Source organism: Erithacus rubecula, assembly GCF_903797595.1.
Source record: "Erithacus rubecula genome assembly, chromosome: 6".
In the NCBI taxonomy this organism is placed as follows: domain Eukaryota; kingdom Metazoa; phylum Chordata; class Aves; order Passeriformes; family Muscicapidae; genus Erithacus; species Erithacus rubecula.
Window position 1 is genome coordinate 44,799,764 of NC_136688.1, and position 19,739 is coordinate 44,819,502.

Consider the following 19,739-nt stretch of genomic DNA (forward strand, 5'->3'; position numbering starts at 1 on the left):
GTTCCTTCACTGGATGCTGCTTTAAATCTTTTGTCTAAATGATCTAAAACTATTCTGCATGGAGAAGGAACAACTGCATCAGAAAGCTGGGAGGTATGATGGAAATGGAGTGCATAAACAGTACAGTCCTGCTTACACAATGCTGTTAATACAGCTTCCTAAATCATTCTACCCCTTTGCATCATTTACTGATGGACAAGAAAAGCTGTGAGCAAACTCAAGAGACTGAGTTAACTGAAGGTTACCAACTTTAGCTTAATTTTAGTTAAATTCCAACTAAATTGATACAAGGTCTATCCCATATAGTTTGTGCCTGCTTGTTTTCTCCATCTGCCTTTTCACAGAATCACAGATTATACAGGATTGGAAGGGACTCATCAGGATTGCTGAGTCTGACTCCCTGCTCCTTACAGGGAGCAGCAGATCTGAGCATCTCACTGACACTCAGGCACATGATCAAGAGCATCATACAGATGCTCCTTGAACACTGACAGGCTTTTATACTCCAGGGAGCAAGCAGCCCTTGTTCAGAGGATTGCAGGTGTAAAAAAAGTTCCCAAGATTTTTCCTTCACATAAATTTCCCTGATTTGCATGATTTCTTCTACTTCCAATTACAAACAGCCATAATGATCCTACAGGGGCACTCAAACTGAGTGGGAGTTTTCCATCCTGTAGAAGGCTGAGATACTGCAGCTGAATACCACCAGCAGCTCTTAAACACACTTATCTGTGGATTAGGTATTTTGTGGGCTCACAGTGCACACAAATGCAAGCCCAAGTTTCACATAACTAGAGAAAAGTTCTCTTGCAAAGATGCAAGGAAGAAATTTTTCATGGGTTTAACAAGAACGGGATAATTTTGGTCAGAGATACTTGAAATGGCAAGGGAACATGGATTCCCAAATCCCATAACCTTCACAGTACCCTGCAAATGGTAAAACAATCACAGTAGTTGCCCTGTGAAACACCCACCTCAGTTCTTCAGACATACTTTTTCACTTCTTGCAGAAAACTCCCTCTTCCCTCCAATGCAAGTTGCTAGAGATGCCTCAGCAGTCCACTGGCAAGTTGTGCTTTTCCATCTGGAATATCCTTCTCAAACTCTCGTGTTCTTCCTTAGCAGTGTGTTCCCAAACACAAACTGTGCTTTTCTTGCCATTAGTGCATCTCGTACTTCCAGATCACTCAGCAACTGCAAAAAGTGAAGTGACCTTTGACTTGTAAATTTCAGGTTTTTTTACATGGAGAAGGTGCTCACTGTTCCAAATGTGGAATCCAAAGGCAAACAGCACATAATGTTGGAGAGGAGGCGGGAGACTCATACTTTTATCTGATGGTGTTTTCTTAAAGCAGAGGCTGTTTAGCTCTCCCATGTTCCCTCTTATATCATAAATCAAAACCATTATAACACTATGATACTCTATTAATCTATTTCCTTTTAAAAGAGCCTGGTGCAATGAGTTTCACCAACAGCTTCATTTTCCTTTTTCTAAACACTCTCTCCTTTATCAGAGTTTCAGATGACACCACTCACTGCACGGTGTCACTCACTGCAGAGGGAGCTGGGCTGCTTTTGCTTTCCCTCGTGCAATGCAGCATTCACAGCCTGGTGTCAGTGCTCAGATTTGCTGCTCTGTTTCTGGTACACAACACACACATCACACACTTTGGCATGGTCTCACCATCAGAACTACATAATCCTCAATTATGATAATCTTTGGATTAAAATGTTCAAGTATTTTAACTAGAACTGATTAGAACATCTGGGAATGAAAAGCTGACAGTTTCCATGGCATTCTGTGTTATGTTTTGGACGTTTTACATTCCTAGTTTCTATGGAATAACCACATTTTCACCGTCATGTTCTCAGTACTCTTTCACTGGGGCCCCTTACTCATCCATGTTACTCTTTAGTGGGATTCTTCACAATCCTTCAAATCTGAACTAACCTCAGCTTTTTGTCCCACTTCACCAAGTCACATTTCTGTCTTTAGGATACATGTTAGCTTTTTAAGGACTTCCCTATTTGAGAAGCTATCGAACAGCAATCCTCAATTTTCTACTGTTCTCTTTGTGCTTTTGAAAAAATCCTTGTAACTGGAAAAACACCATTAAGTTTTGCAAAACTTGCCATAGCCTCTCCCAAGTAACTTTAAACTCCTAATTTAGTCACACAAATCATATTTTTTTTTACCTTTTTCCAGCTGATGCCATTTTCTCCTGGTTCATATGGCAGTCTCTAGCACCAGTCTTCAAGAAAGACCTTCCTGGCCCAGTCTAATTCTCCAGTCTAGCAGCCCTTCATAACAATTACTTAATTTGTTATTTCCAGTAACTGAATTATTTCACTCTGCATTGTTACATCAAGTTAATTCTGCCTGGTACTGGCGATTTGCAAAAATATTCACAAATTTTACACCTTGTCTTGAACATTTTCATTGCTGTCAGGATCTGATATACTATTATTACTATGGGCAGAGAAGTAAATTTTAGGATAAGTTTGTTATTTTTTGCGAAATCTACAACTGATTCCATAGTCCACTGCCCCCATCATGTGAAAATGCACAACCATAATCAAATCCTCTGTGGATAGCTGTGTTCATGTTTACCCAGAAAAAAAAAAAAAAAAAGGAGAAAAGTGGAAAAAAAAAAAAAAAAAATTGTATTGGTTTTTTTTCATCAATTTAACATCCAGGCTGTAATCCTTTCACATGAACTAACAATTTCTGGGGAAATGTCTTCCATATTCTGTCTTAAAATTTACCAGTGGCTGAGCTAGTATGCTCCCAAATGTCTGGACAATCAGAAATAATTTCCAACCACACGCTGATGCAGTTTTCCTGAGCTAAGCACTAGTTATTTTTACAACGTCCTTAACACTTAGAACTTCCCTCATTATAGAAAGAAAAAAATAAATTCTATTTTTTCACATTCTTCTTCTGGTGGTTTTGAGTTCTGAAGTCAATTAACTGAAATCAGAAAAGGTCTGCTCACTTCACCAACAGGGGCAGAATATCTAAAGGGAAGGTTTCCGTGCCTTGCTGTGCTAAAGGAGACTCAGCTTTTGTGTGAAGGATACACTGTCACTGCAGAGCACGCAACCCCGGCACCTATTCCCACAGCAGTCATTTATTTTACTTCAAACACACACCACCTTTGTTTCCTTGAGTCAAACAAGTTCACCGACTGCAGAGTCTGAGCACACTGCAGGGAGGGGTGCTGCCAAAGGCAGAGCCCTTCGGCTTCCTTGGAAAACTACTGGCAACGCAGCTGCCTCCTCAGGATGGATTCCATCCCAAAACCCATCGCAACCTGGAACAGCTGCTCCTTCACCTTCCCTTCTTGGAAGGCACCAAGAAAGGGTGGGGGGCTCTGCGCCATCCTTTACCTCACAGGGCACCTCTCCCCACAGCTCCCACCACCCCATGCAGCTCCCCCCGCCCAGCTCCGGGAGGATTTGCCCATCTCTAACACAATTCCTCCTGCCCCTCACGCACCCAACTCGTGCTGTTGGCTCCGGGTGCCTCGGGAGGCCGCAGCCCTGAAGGCAGAATTTTGAATTTTTTTTTTTTTTTTGCCATTCTCTCGATGTTGAATAATGAAAAATTTCTTTCATAAGGCACCCTGAGAGTTAAGTACAAAATACACCATACAAGACGCAAGCTGGGTCAAAACTGACAGTTTGCCCTTGTCTGAAGGGGTCAGAGAAGCACAAACATCTCATGGCCCAATTATGGAGTGAACTGTAAATCACTTGTTTTGCATGTTCAACCCTCCTGCAAGTCTCCAGTAAGAAGATTACAATTGAACAAAAAGACTTCTGGTACACCTTCTATGTTCTAAAAACAAATTCAACTTCATCACATAGACATGCAAATCAATACTAAAGCTTATGAAAAGCTGCTGCAGACAGATCTCCAGCACTGTGAATCACATTTTTGAGGTTTCTTTGTTTTTCCAAGGACAAAAAGTACAACATTAATCTACTTTATTTTAATCTTTATTATAAACAATTTTGTAGTTTTCAGAAAGGGATTGCTACATATTAGGTAACAAAAACATCAAATTCATCAGTTTTATCTTTTACTTAATTAAATCAGAACCAGCAAAAGAAGTATTTTTTAAGGATTTAGTCTATTGCAAGAAGAACAGCTTTACAAACATGGAATTAAAGATACACATTTGATCATATATACATAAGCCGCTGATGACACTCTGAAGAAACATACAAGAAACTTTTTGCACATAAATAGATTTTTAAAAGTATATTTCTTTCACATGTGTACAAAATTATTTTGCCTTCTAGACTGAGAAAGTTTCTTGGAGACAAACAAGGACTTCTAAGAGACAAAAGCCCACACAGGATGTGGGCTGTCACGCACACAAGGATGTAATAATATAATTTACACAGCATTCTTATACAGTACTTGAGCTTCTTATATACATACTTACAAGACACTTTTGTACAGGAGATGACACCTTTGCAATAGAAATGGCATCTCTGCTGAAAGGCTGCAATAGTTCCAGTTTTTGTATAAAAGATAAAACAAGTTTCAAAAGGCAGCACCACTCTGCAGAGTCAGGGATCCACTGAGCTGCAGCTATAGTGAAGGCAGTGGGGTAATTATGCTGGCTTCTGTGTTTACACAGTCCAAGTGGGAAAGGTTGAGATGTGACCCTTGAAGTCTATACAATACCTTCTAGAAGATGTGTCTGTGGTTAGAAAAATAGATTTTACCAGATCCATGGCTAAAGTCAAGCACTTTTGCTCTTCATCTCTATGCTACTTAAGTCAAGCATTTGATTCTGTCTTTGGGGGAAAAGTTTGGCTTTTATATGACCTTTTCAGTATGGTTATTTACCAATGGTGGGGCTGAGTTAAGCACACCCAGGACCTGTGAAGCTTTTCTTTAATGCATGCAGAAAGGGTGCATAGTGCAGCAATAACAGAGAACCCTGCTAAGCTTCTGCTGGACTGGGGAATGATCAGAACCTCTGAGAATCAAGTGCCAAGTATGCTGTGAGATTAGGTCAAGCTTGCACTTTGTTTTAGGCACAACAGTGTCAGAAGGAGGATTGGGCTTTTGCTCCTTGATTCTCTTAATCACACATCCAACTAGGAAACAGTACCCAGAGAATACTCAGAGCAGCCTGCAGGTGATGCCTTTTAAGACCTGACAGTGTCTAGATAAATGGTACCTGGACATCAGCCATACCAAACACACGTATTACAGCTCCACCTGTGAGTTACACACAGCCATACTCATACCAAACCGTCTGCTGATCCCCCTGGGGGTCAGGAGACCCAGGAGTGCTGTTGGAGCTGCCTCCTCTCACCGGCTCCTCTACAGCCCCAGAGCTGCTTTCTAACAGCTTACCCTGGCACTTGGTAAGTAGGGCATCACCCTGGCCTTGCCCTGGGGAAGTAATTCCCTCAGTGTTGCTGCAAACAGCTCTGGCAGGGGCCACTGTGGCCACGTCCTCAGTACGAGGTGCTGACTTGGGTTTGACTTTTGAAGGAGTATGCGATGCAGATGAGTAGTGTTGCCCAGGGTTCACACGCTCTTGCTGCTGGACATTCAGACTGCTGGTGGATGCAGTGGGTGAGGCAGAGAACTGATGGAAGGAGAGTGGCCTCTCATCTTTTGGTGGGACCAGGGAAAGGCGCCTCACATCGAGCTGCCGGCAGCGGGAATCGACACCTTGCACAGAACCTGCGGCTTTTGCAGACTGTGGCCTCTCTCTTAAGGGTGCCTGGGAGTTTGTTGGCACAGAAGCCCTGGTGCTCTGACAGACGGTGTCTCTGCCCCCGTGCAGCTCTGCTCCTGACTTCTGAGGGCTCTCCTGCCTGTAGGCCTCTGGGCCAGCAGCCCTGAGGAGGTCTGCAGAGGCCAAGCTAAATGCCCTGTTCAGTGAGGCACTCCTCCTGCTCACGGCTCCAGGCTGCTGAGGCTGTGCCATCTGCCGCACCCCGCTGGCAGACTGGTGCTGTGGGGTGTGAGGAAGCTTAAGGGACCCTTGGGGGTTTGCCACAGCATCAGGTTCAACTTGTCTGAGGTTTGGCTTCACGTAATTGTCAGGCTTAGCTGTTCTTCCTTCTTCACCAGCCACGGCCATCTTCACAGTTGGAGCAACAAGACTAGTGGGCATCTTACCAGCCTCCTTTCTGGACGGCTGAACCAACAAGTTCCCAGTAGCTGAAGGCTCATTTGCTTTCCTAAAATAATCGCTGAGCAAGTCATCTCTGTTAGTGGAGGGGCCCTGGTGTGAGAAAATATGCATGTTACATTAATGACAACACATTTTGTTTAAAGAATCACGTATCAATACTCAGTATTCACAAAATCTTCCTTCCCACTTAAATTTAAGCCAAACACAATCATAGATTTTACACAGTGGAAAGAGAAGAGATGAATGTTTAAAATGTGTATAAATCCAACTCAAAGAATAATGTTTATTGTAATTAGATCGTGACAACCTTGTTTACACCAGGTTAATTGTCATAATTTTTAAATAATTTTGGTTGCAACCTGGACAGCAGCTGTTTTGCTTCCTTTCACATCAGCCACTGTCACTTTAACATCAATATCATAATGATGACATCAGCCATTGGTATCAGCAGATATCAATAATGTCTGTCATATTGCAGAAAACAGTTCATCTGGATAACTCTCTACTTTAACTTCAGGAATGTAACAGAAGTCAATACCTTGGGAAGATGTGTAGCATTATAAAAAATTTTAATTCCTTTTCCATTGATTCCCTTCACCTCTCCCACTCAATACACTATGTATATTAAAAGCTGCGTGTACAGTATGATAAAATGTACAAAAAAATTATTTTGAAAATTGTTTGCCTACAATGAACTTCCAAATTTCAAGTCAGACAATTAACCTGGAAGTAAAAGAAAATATGCAACAAATGTTTCATGGGGATGGTCCATGCAATCCAAAAATGGCGATGTTTCATCAGCTGCCATTGTACTATTAGTAAAATGCATGCTCAGCACAGTTAAGGGACATGCTGTCATTACAAATAACATGCTGAACAAGCTCATGAAATTTACTTCTTTACTCTTCTCTAGGGAGCATGTTTAAAGCTTATTATACTTATTTCACTAGTGTTCCAAATATTTCTTCCAGCCAAAAAACTTGTTTTCCACGAACAAACACCATCAATGGTAATAGTGCAGTATGAAAATTTCTAAGCTCAACTAAGTGTTAAAGTGTTAAGGTTATTTTATCTTTATCTTTATTTAAACAGCTGTTATGCACATTAACATTATAGAATGATGAGTCCTGTGAAAAAACGCATATGTACGAACAAATGCTGCAAATACTCTATGAGCAATTAATGCAAGTGATCTGCCAGCCTTTAAAGTAACAACTAGGAGTTACAGTATGCTTCTACAGGTATTAATATGCTAGCAAAAGCTGTGGTAAGTCAGGAGCTGAGGCCTTCATAGTAAGAACAATGGATACCCTGGGGATATAGAATGAAGTAGATCTCCTATTTCCCCTGCCTGTTCTGTGCCTCACGCTGTCGGGATATGAAACACTGAGGATCGATTCGAGTGACTGCGAATGCTCCTGATGAATGGAAGGACATGGGAAGTAGCAAGAGGGACACACTGAATCTGCTTCTAACAGAAACTGGTGCAATGAAATCATTTCACTCTCATTTAAACTGCGCCGATGCTGAAAAGGAATAGGATGACAGAAAGAATGAAAATGGACATGGTCAGGTAGTTACAGACACACAAACGTAATAATTTTAAGCATCTCTAAAAGCTAAGAATTGTACTTAGGATAATGAGGGAGCATGAGGTATATTTGAACATTACTGTGAAAATTCAGGGACCAGAATTTACTGATGCCATGAAAAGGCACAGCTCTGCTGATTTCCGTACTTTTACCAAAGCATTAATAAAACAGAAGTCTGTTAACTTACACTTCAATTAACTGTTTTTAAGACATTAACCTTTTCAATAGTGCACTGCCTCACTATTGTACAGCATGTCTGAGCAGTGAAAGACAAATGCCATCTTGAAAACAAACATTTAGTTCCTGAAAAAAGCATTCAATGAGTGACATATTGTTGCAGTCATTGAAGTAACAAGGCAGTATCAGTCAACACACAAATGTGGTGCAAGTATCAAAACCTTCCTTCTGCAAAAAAACCCAGGCTTTCTCAAATGCACTGATATTTTCAGATTATGAGATGTTTTTTAACAACTGCATATTTTGCACTTCAAATGAAAACTATTCTAGGTCTCACTCCTAATTATAGATTTAGCAGCTGAAAATTACACAGAAAACAGTTTATAAATAAAAATACCTGGAGCTGAGAACTGATGATACAAAACCTTGACCACAATCATTTGCTAGCAAAATGCCCCAGCAGTCCAACACTTAGTACCTGCAGTGAATTATCTGACTTGCCATAGCTGATAAGCCAAAATAAATTAGCAGAGTGCAATATGAAAGCTGATTTTACCTTAGTTATTGAAACCGTCTCATTTGTTTTGCAAGATTTGATAGTACTCATGTATCTGAACAAGGATCATCTCTCTGCTTCCCTATGCCCTCATCCTCCTAAATCATCTTTGAACAGTTTTTCTGACATCTGAAATGGGCTATCTAGTTCTGTTTACTTACACTTTGTAGAGACAGCCTATTGCTCTCTTCCAAGAACTCTTCCAAAGTTACCATCTCACTGCCAGGTGAGGCAGACCGCTGCCTGCCTGCGCGAGACTGAGATGGATTGCTCTTCTGAGGTATATCACAGGACATCAAACCATTCTTGTGGGAGGAAGGCTCGTGCCTGCTGCCAGGGCTTAAGAAAGCAGCAGCAGAGTGAAGGGAATACGTGTCTCGGAGCAAGACTGGTGCCTCTCTGCTTGGCACCATATCTTCACTGTTGAGGCTCTCAGTTCTACCATGGATATGGTCTAAGGAACCTGAGGAGAAGCATTAATACCATTAATGACACTGCTCTGACAATTTCAGTGGATTTCACACACAGGTAGGAACTTTATAATCCAGGGCCATTTCCACACAGACTGGGTGGCAATGACTTTTTACCTTCCTATTTTCTCCTACAGAGCTCAAAGCAATCAGAGCTTTGAAAAATCAGGACTACTAAATATCTTACAGAACCTTAAATAAGCACAATTACTTCACACTAACACTGGGTGGGTAATAAGACTTATATTAGTAAAATAATACTAGGTTGCCTCTTTACAACCTGTGTGTCATTGAAACATCTCCCAGTCTTGGCTGTGTGGTCTGAGAGCTAGAGGATTTTTCCACACTGTCCGGTCTCTTGGCATCCTTCAAGGATGCACAATTTGCAAAAGCAAATCTCCAGAGCACTCTCATTCCATACACAAGCTGTGTGTGGAGTAACAACCGCAGAGATCTCTTGTAGAGAGTCTTAGAGTGGCCTGATATTTCCCACAATATTTCCTCAGACTGAAGCAAAAGTCGACTGTCTGCCTTAAAAGCCACCCCTTGCCTGAATCAATCTGAGAAAAGCACCTCTTGCCAGCAGTTTTGATTCCCAAGACAGCCATGTCCAGATTGCATAATCATTACCCTTTCAAAACAAGTCTTCAAAATTAATTGGAAGGAAAATGGCATTTTATACACAGTTTCATGGAATTTCACTTCCTGTTTGTCACAATTCAGCTGTAAAAGCTTTACCTTTCAAATTGAGAGGTGAACTACTGCCGGAAGCGTTCCTACTGCTCTCTAAACTGTTTGGCCTGGACACTGAAAAACACAAATCAAGCATTGAACAAATAGATCTCAAGTTCCTCTGATTCTCTAAAAGATTTGGCTACAGTCTCCCTTCTGAAAATAGGACCTGTTCAACTAAGTCACTTTGAAAACATGAACAACATAATACACACAGGATGCCAAAATCTGGACAAAGTAGAAAACATCTTCATTTTTAAAGTTATTTAGGATCCAACTTGTTTATCTCATTTTTTTTGCATAAATAAATATGTTTCAGGTTTTTACAGTAACTGCAAAGTAATGCAGATATTGAAAAAGCTCAGCAATAAGTTGCTGTCTCTTTTGCAGTTTTCTTTGGAAGGAGCTGGTAGCCAGCTTGCAAATTAAGTCTTCTGCAATCTCTAAGCAGGCAGTGCTGCTGCTGCTTCAACAGTGTTCCCACTGTGCAACCACAAGCCCTACACCAAATTTCTCTTACTACTGATTCACTTCCTTAAGGAAGGAACTAAACATTCTCCAAAAAAATCAGCAATAAATCTGTAGGACATGCATTAAAAAGGTCTGTTGGTGGGGAAGGCAATTTGCCTCAATGTCAGCAGTTTTGAAAATTCATTTTTGCAAAACACCCATTAAAAGCTTCAATAGAAAAGCAGAAACAGTTAGAATCCCATTCCCAAAACAGTGCTGCATTACTAAACCTCCTTCTGTAATATTAATATAACTAAAACACACCAGTGTTCATGTGGATGCAATGAAACAAGTCTTAATGCAGATGTTTAGAGCACTCACACATGCTCCAAGCTTACCGTGCCGCCTGGTGTTTGCAAACTCGACCTCTGGGGACTGTTCACATAGATTATCTTCTGAATTATAGCCTGGAAAAGAACATAAAACTTAAAAGGCCAGTTGAACACAGAAAGGTTAACCCTTCAGGTCAGCTACCAACGTATTCTAGCAGTGCAGAAGCCTGAGGTGATTAAGAGGGTTTTACAGACCCATCTTCTATACACTGGGCAGGGAACCACTGAAGAGCTGACACTCAAATGTGCTCTGTCAAGTTGATGACATTACAAAAGTGAGTAAACCCTGCATCTCATCAATTAAACCATTTGACAGGTAAAGTAGGAGTGAAAATATTAGTGCTCTGGTTTTGTATTTGAATGCCACTAGCAGCCTTGCAGGAACTATGAAGCAGCCTGCCTGGCACTAGCAGCTGGTGTATCAAATGCACCACACACCTTTTGGCCTGCTCTGGAGCCGGGAGATGGGAGTGGAAGTGTGCACATGAATAGCTGAGGTTGAGTAAGTCCTGGCACCCATTTCCACACAGCTGGGTTTTGTTGCAGAGTCTGCTGAGATTTCACCATTATCATTGCTGCCTCCGTGATGGGAATTCCTTTTTTGCTTTAGGTCCATTAGCACTGGTGGAGAGAGAGGTAAATGAATAAGACTCAATGAAAAATAGCATTAGGGGATTTGTATTTATCTGCCCATACAAAACATGACAAACAGGCACAAAGAAACCGCACAACAGAGGCGCTAGTTTGGCAAGCTTCTCCATAAACAATGCAGTAGTGGATAGGAAATTTCTGCCACCAGCTTGTCAATCATGTGTGCTCTCTGTAAAGTGTGGGAGTGACAAGGGCTGCTTAGTGCCGGTGGGAGGATTGATATTATACATGCAACAATTACTGTGAAAGGAGGAAGAAAAGGAGCAAAGACATGAATCCAGAAGTGATAACTGAGGTGTGAAATTCCCATAACATTATTCCTTATAGGTGCATTTTATAAGAACTTACTTCAGTGATAAGACAGAATAGGGAAAGAGTGACAGTAGTCATGCTCTTACTCAAAGAAAAATAATGCTGATTTGAAAATTATCTATCGTGATCCGAGCACTAAGATAACTGCTTTCAGGTTTACTTCTTTGTTTTGGGTAAGAGCTCAGTCTTTACAAGTTTGAAACTCTGCTCTTATCATGTCTTGGTGCAATGATTTTTAAGTGGAGTTCCTGGGATCTTAGCAGAACAACAAAAACTGTCTGCTAGAATATTGTTTAGATTAAGAATCTGAAAAATTCTTTTCTACTGATGAAGCAGGTTAATTAATTTCTTGTAATGTCAATGCAATGCTTTAAGGCATACATAGAACAAAATTTAAAGAATTTACTGCAGAAATCACAAAGAGATGCAAGATTCTAGATTCTATATATTTCTAGAGAATACTTGATTAAGTAACAGAAACTAAATGTTGAAAATGCAGCAGAGTGCAGCAGTCGAAATAAACAATTTGCAGAGACAATGGACAGGCAGTTCAAAGCACAGACCAGCTGTGAAGCTGTATTAGAGAAATGGACCAATGTGCTGTCATCTTAAGTGGCCTCTGGAAGCTGACTTCATTCAAGAACAATGTTTTCTCCCTAGGTCTGCATGGGCTCCACAGACTGGGCCAGCACTTACTCAGAACTGAGACTTACACCATCGCCTGCAGGGGCAACTACTGGCTAAAGCTTCATGTGTAAATCTGTACTTCTAATTGACTTTGCAGATACACTTAACACCTTCCATGGATGCCAAAAGTATTAATTGCCCTGGAGACTAATGTTCCCCACAAATCCCCAGATGGGCAACAAAAACCAGGCTGCTCAGTCAGAATCCCTGGTTGTGCCACTGGGGACAGCTCTTAGAGTGAGAAGGGAAACAAGATTTTCTGGCCTCTCTGCTGATCCCCCGGCAGCACACTGCCCATACTGCATCCAATTCTCTAACAGGGTGGGGACTGGACTGGCACATTCATTTCAGGTCATGACTAATAGGAAACAAGAATTCCGGGCAATGGATTAATGAAGGTTATTCCCAGTCCTAAGAGAACAAATCTACATTCTTCTCCCAAAAAAATCTGTTGAAACTGAAGCAGAAAAAATTGTTTCAGCTTCCCAATTCAAGATGAATTTTCTTAACTGGAAGTACAAAATCTTGTTAAATATCAGGTTTGAATGCAAGCATCAAGACACCTGGCTGAGGTAATTTTCCAGCAGCTTCCATCCTATATTCAAAGCTAGACTATTTAAAAACAGAAAAAGTTGTTAGAAAACCTGCCTTTAAAAATAATTTAGTAGCACAGACTATTGGAAAAATTCCTGGAGTTTGAGACTGTATTGGTATTTTAGTAGGACTACCACACTGTAGAAAGCATAGCAACAGCAAATCAGTTCAACACTTTAACTGGACACAATGCAAGTACATGATTGCAAGAAAATACTGAAGCAAATAGCAACTTCACTTACTTACAACATGCACCACAGCCAATATACATACGCAAACTGTATGCCATGAGGTCCCCTAAAGTGTGCTGCATTGAAGAAATGATCCACAGTGTGCAAGAGTGATTCATCTTCTACAGGAAAACTTAAGTCCATGTTCACTAATCTTTGCTTGTATTTTAGAGTATTGTATAGACGTGCTGAGTGTTTCTATCAATGTGCATGTTCTTTAATGGTAAGTGGGATTTTTTTAATTTTTTTTTTTTTTTTTAATATTTGTCAGAAATAAATGAAGATAAATGCTACAGAGAAGGTGTTAGAAAACTCCCAGTTCTGGGAAAGAAAGAGTGTCATTAGGAGAGGATGGGATGTCGGAAGAAGACCAGAACCGGAGCCGATTAGAGAAAGACTGATGATTCGATGGAGACTTAGGAGACTTTTCTTTATCCTTGCTTTTGCTTCTCAAAAAGGCAATCTTTTTGCGCTGTGCAGCTAAATTGTTATCACCCAGGTATCCCAAAAAGAAGAAGAAAAAAAAAAAAAGTAAAAAAAAAGCCTTATAAATAAACCTTAAAATGTCTTAACACATAGATTAAAGACTACACAACCAGTAAAAACAGAAAAGGCTAAACAATGACCAACACCTACAATGGAGGGCTGATGAATGCATAGCTAAACATAGCTAATCTGACTCAGATTAAGGTAGACATTAACACATACACAGTATTTAAGCAAGTCCACTAAGAAATTACTGCTAGATCATTCAAAATTTTTGCTTTATAATATAAAATTAAATTGCTGTACATTACTGAGTGATAACACACTCAAATTTCCTAGATGTCTTCTAGGCTTTAGTACTGGTGAGCCTTACCTCCACATAAGTGTGTTTACATCACATCAAAATGAATGAAGCCCTAGAGACTTTGTCTCTGGCACTCTACAAGGACTTTACTCTGCAGCAACCCAAGCCCAACTTCCCATGCTGAACTTAGATGCATGTTAAACACCTAGAATCATATGGATGATCTTATTCCATAAAACATCTGTTTTTACTTTAAGTGAATAAATGACCTCAAAGAGTTAAAATAGATAAAGGATTTTACCTAATCAAAACAAAACTTTCTGACAGACAGGTACTTGTAATAGTTTATAACGAGTTCTTTTCTCATCTGCTCCCCTTCTGTTTCCCACCCCCCACAACTGGAACACAGAAATTATTATTCAAGTATCAATTTCAAAATTGCTTCTTGGAAAGTACTCCTAGAGTATAACAATCTACATACAGAAGCTGACAGAAATGATCTCAATAGAATACACAGAACTTGGGACATATATATTACCATTAATAAGAAAGAGGAGAATTTATTTTGAGGAACTTCCCTTTAAATTTCCCATAATTAGGAACACCTGGTTTACTGTATAAACTAACTTAACAGAAAATCATTCCATCTTCCTTACATATGCATTAGTGTTAAAAAAATAATAATTTCATCATTTTACGTGAAAAATTTCCAAGTTTAATTCTAAGTCAAAACATGGTATTGTTCTCCAGAATCATCAGATTATGATAAATGGGTTATTTACAATAAATGGGTTATTTGTTCTGCACGTGCACCACCTGCTGGCAGTGGCTATCAGCCAGCTCATAACCCTCAAAGAGCCTGAGCCACACACTATTCCATGATCCAGTTTTAAACTGCTTTGCTGCAAAACCCCAGTAAATGAAATATTAGAACCAGCTTATTCAGTAACATGCAATACATCTGAGCAAACAGAAGCTGAAGGCAGAACTAGTAGATAAAAGGAAGAAAGGAAACTAAAACAAAACCAAACCCATTATCCTCTAGAGTTTACTCAAATTTCTAGTTTAGGGTTTTATGCATACTCAACTTTTATTTTACTAAAAAACCCAAACCCAGCACCAATCAAACACCCACAAAACCAAACAAAACAAAATGCCAAAACTCCCCAAAACAAACAAAGGACATAAAATATAATGCGATTGGGCATTAACATATCCTATACATTAAATGTTTTTAAAAATATTTTCAGCTCATGCATTTATGCTGGGCATTCCTTACCTTTATTTGAAGAAACCCCAGGGTTCTCTCTCTCTTCCCCAGGGTTTGACCCTTGAGAGGTATTATCCTGAGCCTCGTGTTGATGTTTCAATTTTTGGGAGGCAGATGGAGAGTTTATCATCTCTGGGGATTCAGAATACCACATGGAGCTTTCTGCTGCTGGTTTCAACCGCTCCCTTGGAGTCTCCTTCTTTGGCTTGATTAATTTGACTAAGGCTCTGGCTCCAATCCAGGGGTTTTTCCTGATAAAGCAGGTTTTGCAAATGGAATTCAACAAATGCTACAAGAAATACTCCCCAAAGAAGTTTACAACTGTGCTAAAGTCCTCAAACCATCCTACATTCTTATTTGTTTACTGTTATGAATTGGTTTAAAAAATGCACCGTGAATTTCACAGCACTTGAAATCCATTTCTCTACTAAAGAGAAAATTACCTTTGCAAAAATATTTCTTCAGTATGAGAAATGTGAGAAAGACAACTGTTCCCTCTGCTAGAAATCTAAACTACACATATGGACCACATAAGACATTCTTACAGTGTGAAAAACACTACAGGAACAGACTGAGGAGGAAAGAAAGGAAAGCTGCTTGAAGCCTATTTGCTAAGGTTATCAGTCAGAACTATGTATGGTGGAATTAACTTGGCTCTTTTTTGTTGTTCTTAATATAATTTTTAAATCCCTTTTCTCCAACAGAATGGTTATCCCTTGCTTTGGAAGAGGAACTCTGAAAGCTCCTAGTGCTGCTTAGTACCATACTGGGAGCAAAGTGGTTCTTTCCCAATTAATTTTTGGAGTTCCAGATTCTTGTATTAATACAGAGGGCCCCACATGAGGCCCTATGCTCTACATTAACATAACCTGCTGCTTCAGGGAATATCTTGCAGAGAGAGAGGGAAGAAACAAGTGAGGTTGATACCACCCTTACTTCAGATGAAGTTTCTGTTATCCCCAGTTATAGAAAGACTTTTCTCACCCTCACTGATCTGTACATCTGAACTGAATCCATGTGGAACTTACTTTTTTGGAGCAGGATCATAGAACTTGTACTGATCCATTATCTTCTCTTCAAGTTTTTCCTTGTGTCTTCTTAAGGCATTCAATTTATCACTGTGAGGGGGGAAAAGAATATTCTGAGTCATCTGTATGAAATTAAAGCATAATCAAAAAACTGAAGACCAAAAGTCACCAAGAGAAAAAAGCGACTGAAATATCCTCCTTTCCTGAACCTTCAGGATTTACAGTCTGTTTGGAGAGAGCATATGCAAAAGCCTGCCAAGCCTGCTGATGGGTGATTTTTGTGCAATAAAGTGTGAAAGGTGAAAGAACAGTAGATGGTGGTGCAAGATTACTAACTAGTATCTTAGGCAGAGTATGTTTGGTGAACGTTAAGACTAACTATATTTTTTACTCATTATTTTGTTAGCCTACATAGTGAAAGCTGGCAGATCTTATTTTCATTCATGTAATAAGGCAAATGTACCCCCATCATAGAATAGCCAGACACCAGGATTAACAGATCAGAGAACAGCTGAACTGTATTCAGCCTATTTCAGTAAACAATTTCTAACACTTCAACCATATAAGCCAGTACTGGTATAAAACTCAACTCAGTAACTCCCACATCATCCTGATACACTTAAACTAAAACTCCTGGGATTAAGAATATTTTTCTTCCTTCTTCCATACCTATAAGAGAAATTCACTGCAGTGAAAGCAGGATTTTTGTAAATGAACATATCTTTAAACATTTTATCTTTAAACAGGGTATCTCACTTCAGCATGTCAACCTGTGCATGAAGGACACAGCAATGTATGCAGACGTCTCCATCCTTAAAAACAACATCAAAGCAGGTGTTTCTTGAATGCAAATGAAAATAAAGGGAGTATGAAATTTGCTATTCTTCAGGAACCTAAATATAAAATGACTCTCATAAGACTTAAATTTTTGCTGCAACTTGGCTGTTTTCCAAAATCTTAAAACTCTTTCTCAACCTCCTCTTCTTTGAGAGGTACCCCTGGGTTTAGCATTCCATCTTTTCTAACTGAATTTTCCACCTAGGTTCATCTGTATTATTTGAAAAGAGCTGTGCTTGCCCAGGTGCTTCGTGCACAACCCGTTGTAGTAAGGCAATGCTGTAACATTTTGTACTTTCTCCCATTACACTTATCTCCTACCAAACATCCTCTTTTCCAACAGATATCAAGAAGACCTATCATTTCACTTCCTGCTCTTCTAGTCCTGACAGATGATTTGTATTCTGCATTTGTCTAGATTACTTTTTTTAGGTTTCACAATTCAAATCTAATTTTTCTTACATGTACTGTTTCTGTTCTTCATGATATTGCTCCTTGCTCTCCATGTTCTGCTCCAATAACATCTGATTCTGCTGGCTCAGCATCTGAATCTGACTCAGGAGATGATGGTTTTCTTCTTCCAGATTGCCCTTTAGACGGGACAGGAGCTATTGAACAAGACAAATTAATTTCTCCTCTGCTTCTGGCTCTCTGGAGTGCACCATAATCAAGATAGCACATAATCAAGATGTTACACAATAGCATGGCAACCTAACATACAAATCTATACAGTTCAAACTATATGGGGGTGTTGTTACATAACTTGACCTTCTATATACAGCATGTCAAAAGCTTCACACAATGCAGCAGTAGCTGATATCTATAGCTACTCACCTCACAGTGGTTATCCAGCTTGGTGAGAGAGATATCCATGGATTGGTGCTGTTCTTTCAGCTCATCATAGCGAGCTTGCCAACGATTCAACTCCAGCTGAGAGTTGTTCAAGGAAGTTTTCAGCTCTTTAGTGTGTGAATGCAGCCCTTCATACTCTGCCTTTAGTTGGTTATGCAAGAAATTCACCCTAAATCCAGAGAAAACAGCAGGTTTATGAAGGACACTTTACATAAATGACCTCACATTCAAAGACCACACCATCAGTTCATAGCCCACATTAAAACAAAGTTCCAAAAAGTAACTCCTAAGGACATTTTTATTCTAAGCAGTTAATAAATGTTATTATGAAATAGTGGTAGCATTATAAAAAGTTTCCAATCTACAAAAGAACTGAAGGGAAAACACCAAGAATAAAACCGTTATTTCTTCAATATGTAAGAAACATACCACAAATTTCTGAGGCACAATGTATTTAAAAGCATTTGGATATAAGGACAGCTCTCTCTGGCAGAAAGAAAACTCACACGTTATTTTTTTTATCCTGATACATGAAATTTGAGCATTTAAGTGTCCTGAAGTGTGAAACACTGTACTGTTGTAAGAAGATACTGCGGCACTCTTTCACACTTTTAGGTAACTCTAAAAATGTATACAAATCATGAAGGCATAACATTAAATAACTAAACAAACAGATTAAGTTCTGTATCTACTAACAGATAAGTCTGGCTCTCTGCCAGCCCTGCAATCAACATTATTCAACATCTTTGTCTCTAAGAAAATGAATTAGAAACAGAACACTTAAGAAAACCTCTGGAGAGCTCTTCACTGTTCTAAAGTACACTCGTACAATTGTAGCTCAAAATGTTATTTTTAGACACAACAAGGCTATAGGGAGGATTTTGGGTGTGGCTCTCAAAAAGGGCTTTGCCACAAGTTAACAGTTACCCACTGTTAACGGTGGGTAACCCAACATTACCCAGATCAGGAGCCTCTAAGACTGTTTATAGTAATAGGAATGACAGTTTTCTCTGAGCTGAAGAAAATAAACAATGGTAGCTCCTAGAGTTAAAGTCTTATTATGTAGAAACCATAAACCAGTGCTCCTCAAGGGGGAAAAAAAAACCAAAAAAACCCCACCAGTATAATTTGGGGGATTGGGCATTTGTAGCTCTGCCTACAGGCAAGTGCTTGGAAACAGCTCATTGCAGAAAATGCTTGTGAACTGAATCAAACACGTGTGAAAGCTTATTTTGTATGAGAATTGGTCTCAGGTCTGATGCACCAAGCAACAGTATTGGTTGACAGTATTCATGAAGCTGACAATCTTTAACAAGTTAAAATCACCAAGTTAACAAAACCAAAATAGAGCAAAAAGAACAGACCCATTTTATGATGGTACTTCAGAGCTAAAGCAACACATCCGTGTTTTGTGTAACTGACTTCTTAGATATATATAACAATTTAGCAAAGGAACCACACCTCTCCAGTTCCTCCCTCAGCTTCTGATTTTCCCCAGTGGTTATTGCATTTGATCTTCTCTCTTGTTGCAAAACTTCTCTCTCAGTTTTTAAAACCAATTCCAACTCTTCCAATTCTGCTTTGTGTTTCGTTAAACTGTTGTATCTGCAAAAGGAGGAATAGCATACCCTCAGCTTGAATTTAAACATGTTTCTTCCTCTGGGTTAATATTTTTAATAGGTAATACCACAACGATCAGAAAGCATCTTATTTTCCAGCTTTATTTATTTCATCCATATTTATGTTGTCGAACTTCTACCAAAGCTGAAGAATTCAACATTATACATGAAAATTCAGATCAGTATACAAATCATCAGAGAAGACTTTAGGGGGAAGAAAAAGAAAAGCATTTTTTAAGGAAACTGAAACAATTGCCAGAATCTTACCTGAATTTCACATTCTGGTCATTTAGTAAAAGCACGAGATTCTGCAAAATGAATGGAAAC

At 39.5% G+C, this 19,739-nt stretch overlaps 1 protein-coding gene across 3 annotated transcripts in view; it reads right to left on the reverse strand.

The window, feature by feature from the left end:
• Nucleotides 1–3,984: 3,984 nt before the first annotated feature.
• CCDC88C (coiled-coil domain containing 88C) overlaps nucleotides 3,985–19,739 on the reverse strand; it is a 94,590-nt gene continuing 78,835 nt past the window's right edge. Inside the window, exons 21-31 of one of the 3 annotated variants that reach the window (XM_079309261.1) lie at nucleotides 19,255–19,398; nucleotides 17,776–17,962; nucleotides 17,404–17,549; nucleotides 16,105–16,194; nucleotides 15,086–15,327; nucleotides 10,981–11,163; nucleotides 10,549–10,617; nucleotides 9,707–9,775; nucleotides 8,660–8,961; nucleotides 7,484–7,699; nucleotides 3,985–6,263 (exon numbers count right to left, since the gene is read on the reverse strand). In XM_079309261.1, the coding sequence (XP_079165387.1) occupies nucleotides 5,250–6,263; nucleotides 7,484–7,699; nucleotides 8,660–8,961; nucleotides 9,707–9,775; nucleotides 10,549–10,617; nucleotides 10,981–11,163; nucleotides 15,086–15,327; nucleotides 16,105–16,194; nucleotides 17,404–17,549; nucleotides 17,776–17,962; nucleotides 19,255–19,398 (2,662 nt within the window). In that variant the 3' untranslated portion in view covers nucleotides 3,985–5,249. The remainder of the gene's footprint in view (nucleotides 6,264–7,483; nucleotides 7,700–8,659; nucleotides 8,962–9,706; nucleotides 9,776–10,548; nucleotides 10,618–10,980; nucleotides 11,164–15,085; nucleotides 15,328–16,104; nucleotides 16,195–17,403; nucleotides 17,550–17,775; nucleotides 17,963–19,254; nucleotides 19,399–19,739) is intronic. The other 2 variants (XM_079309262.1, XM_079309263.1) reach the window with 2 other exon arrangements.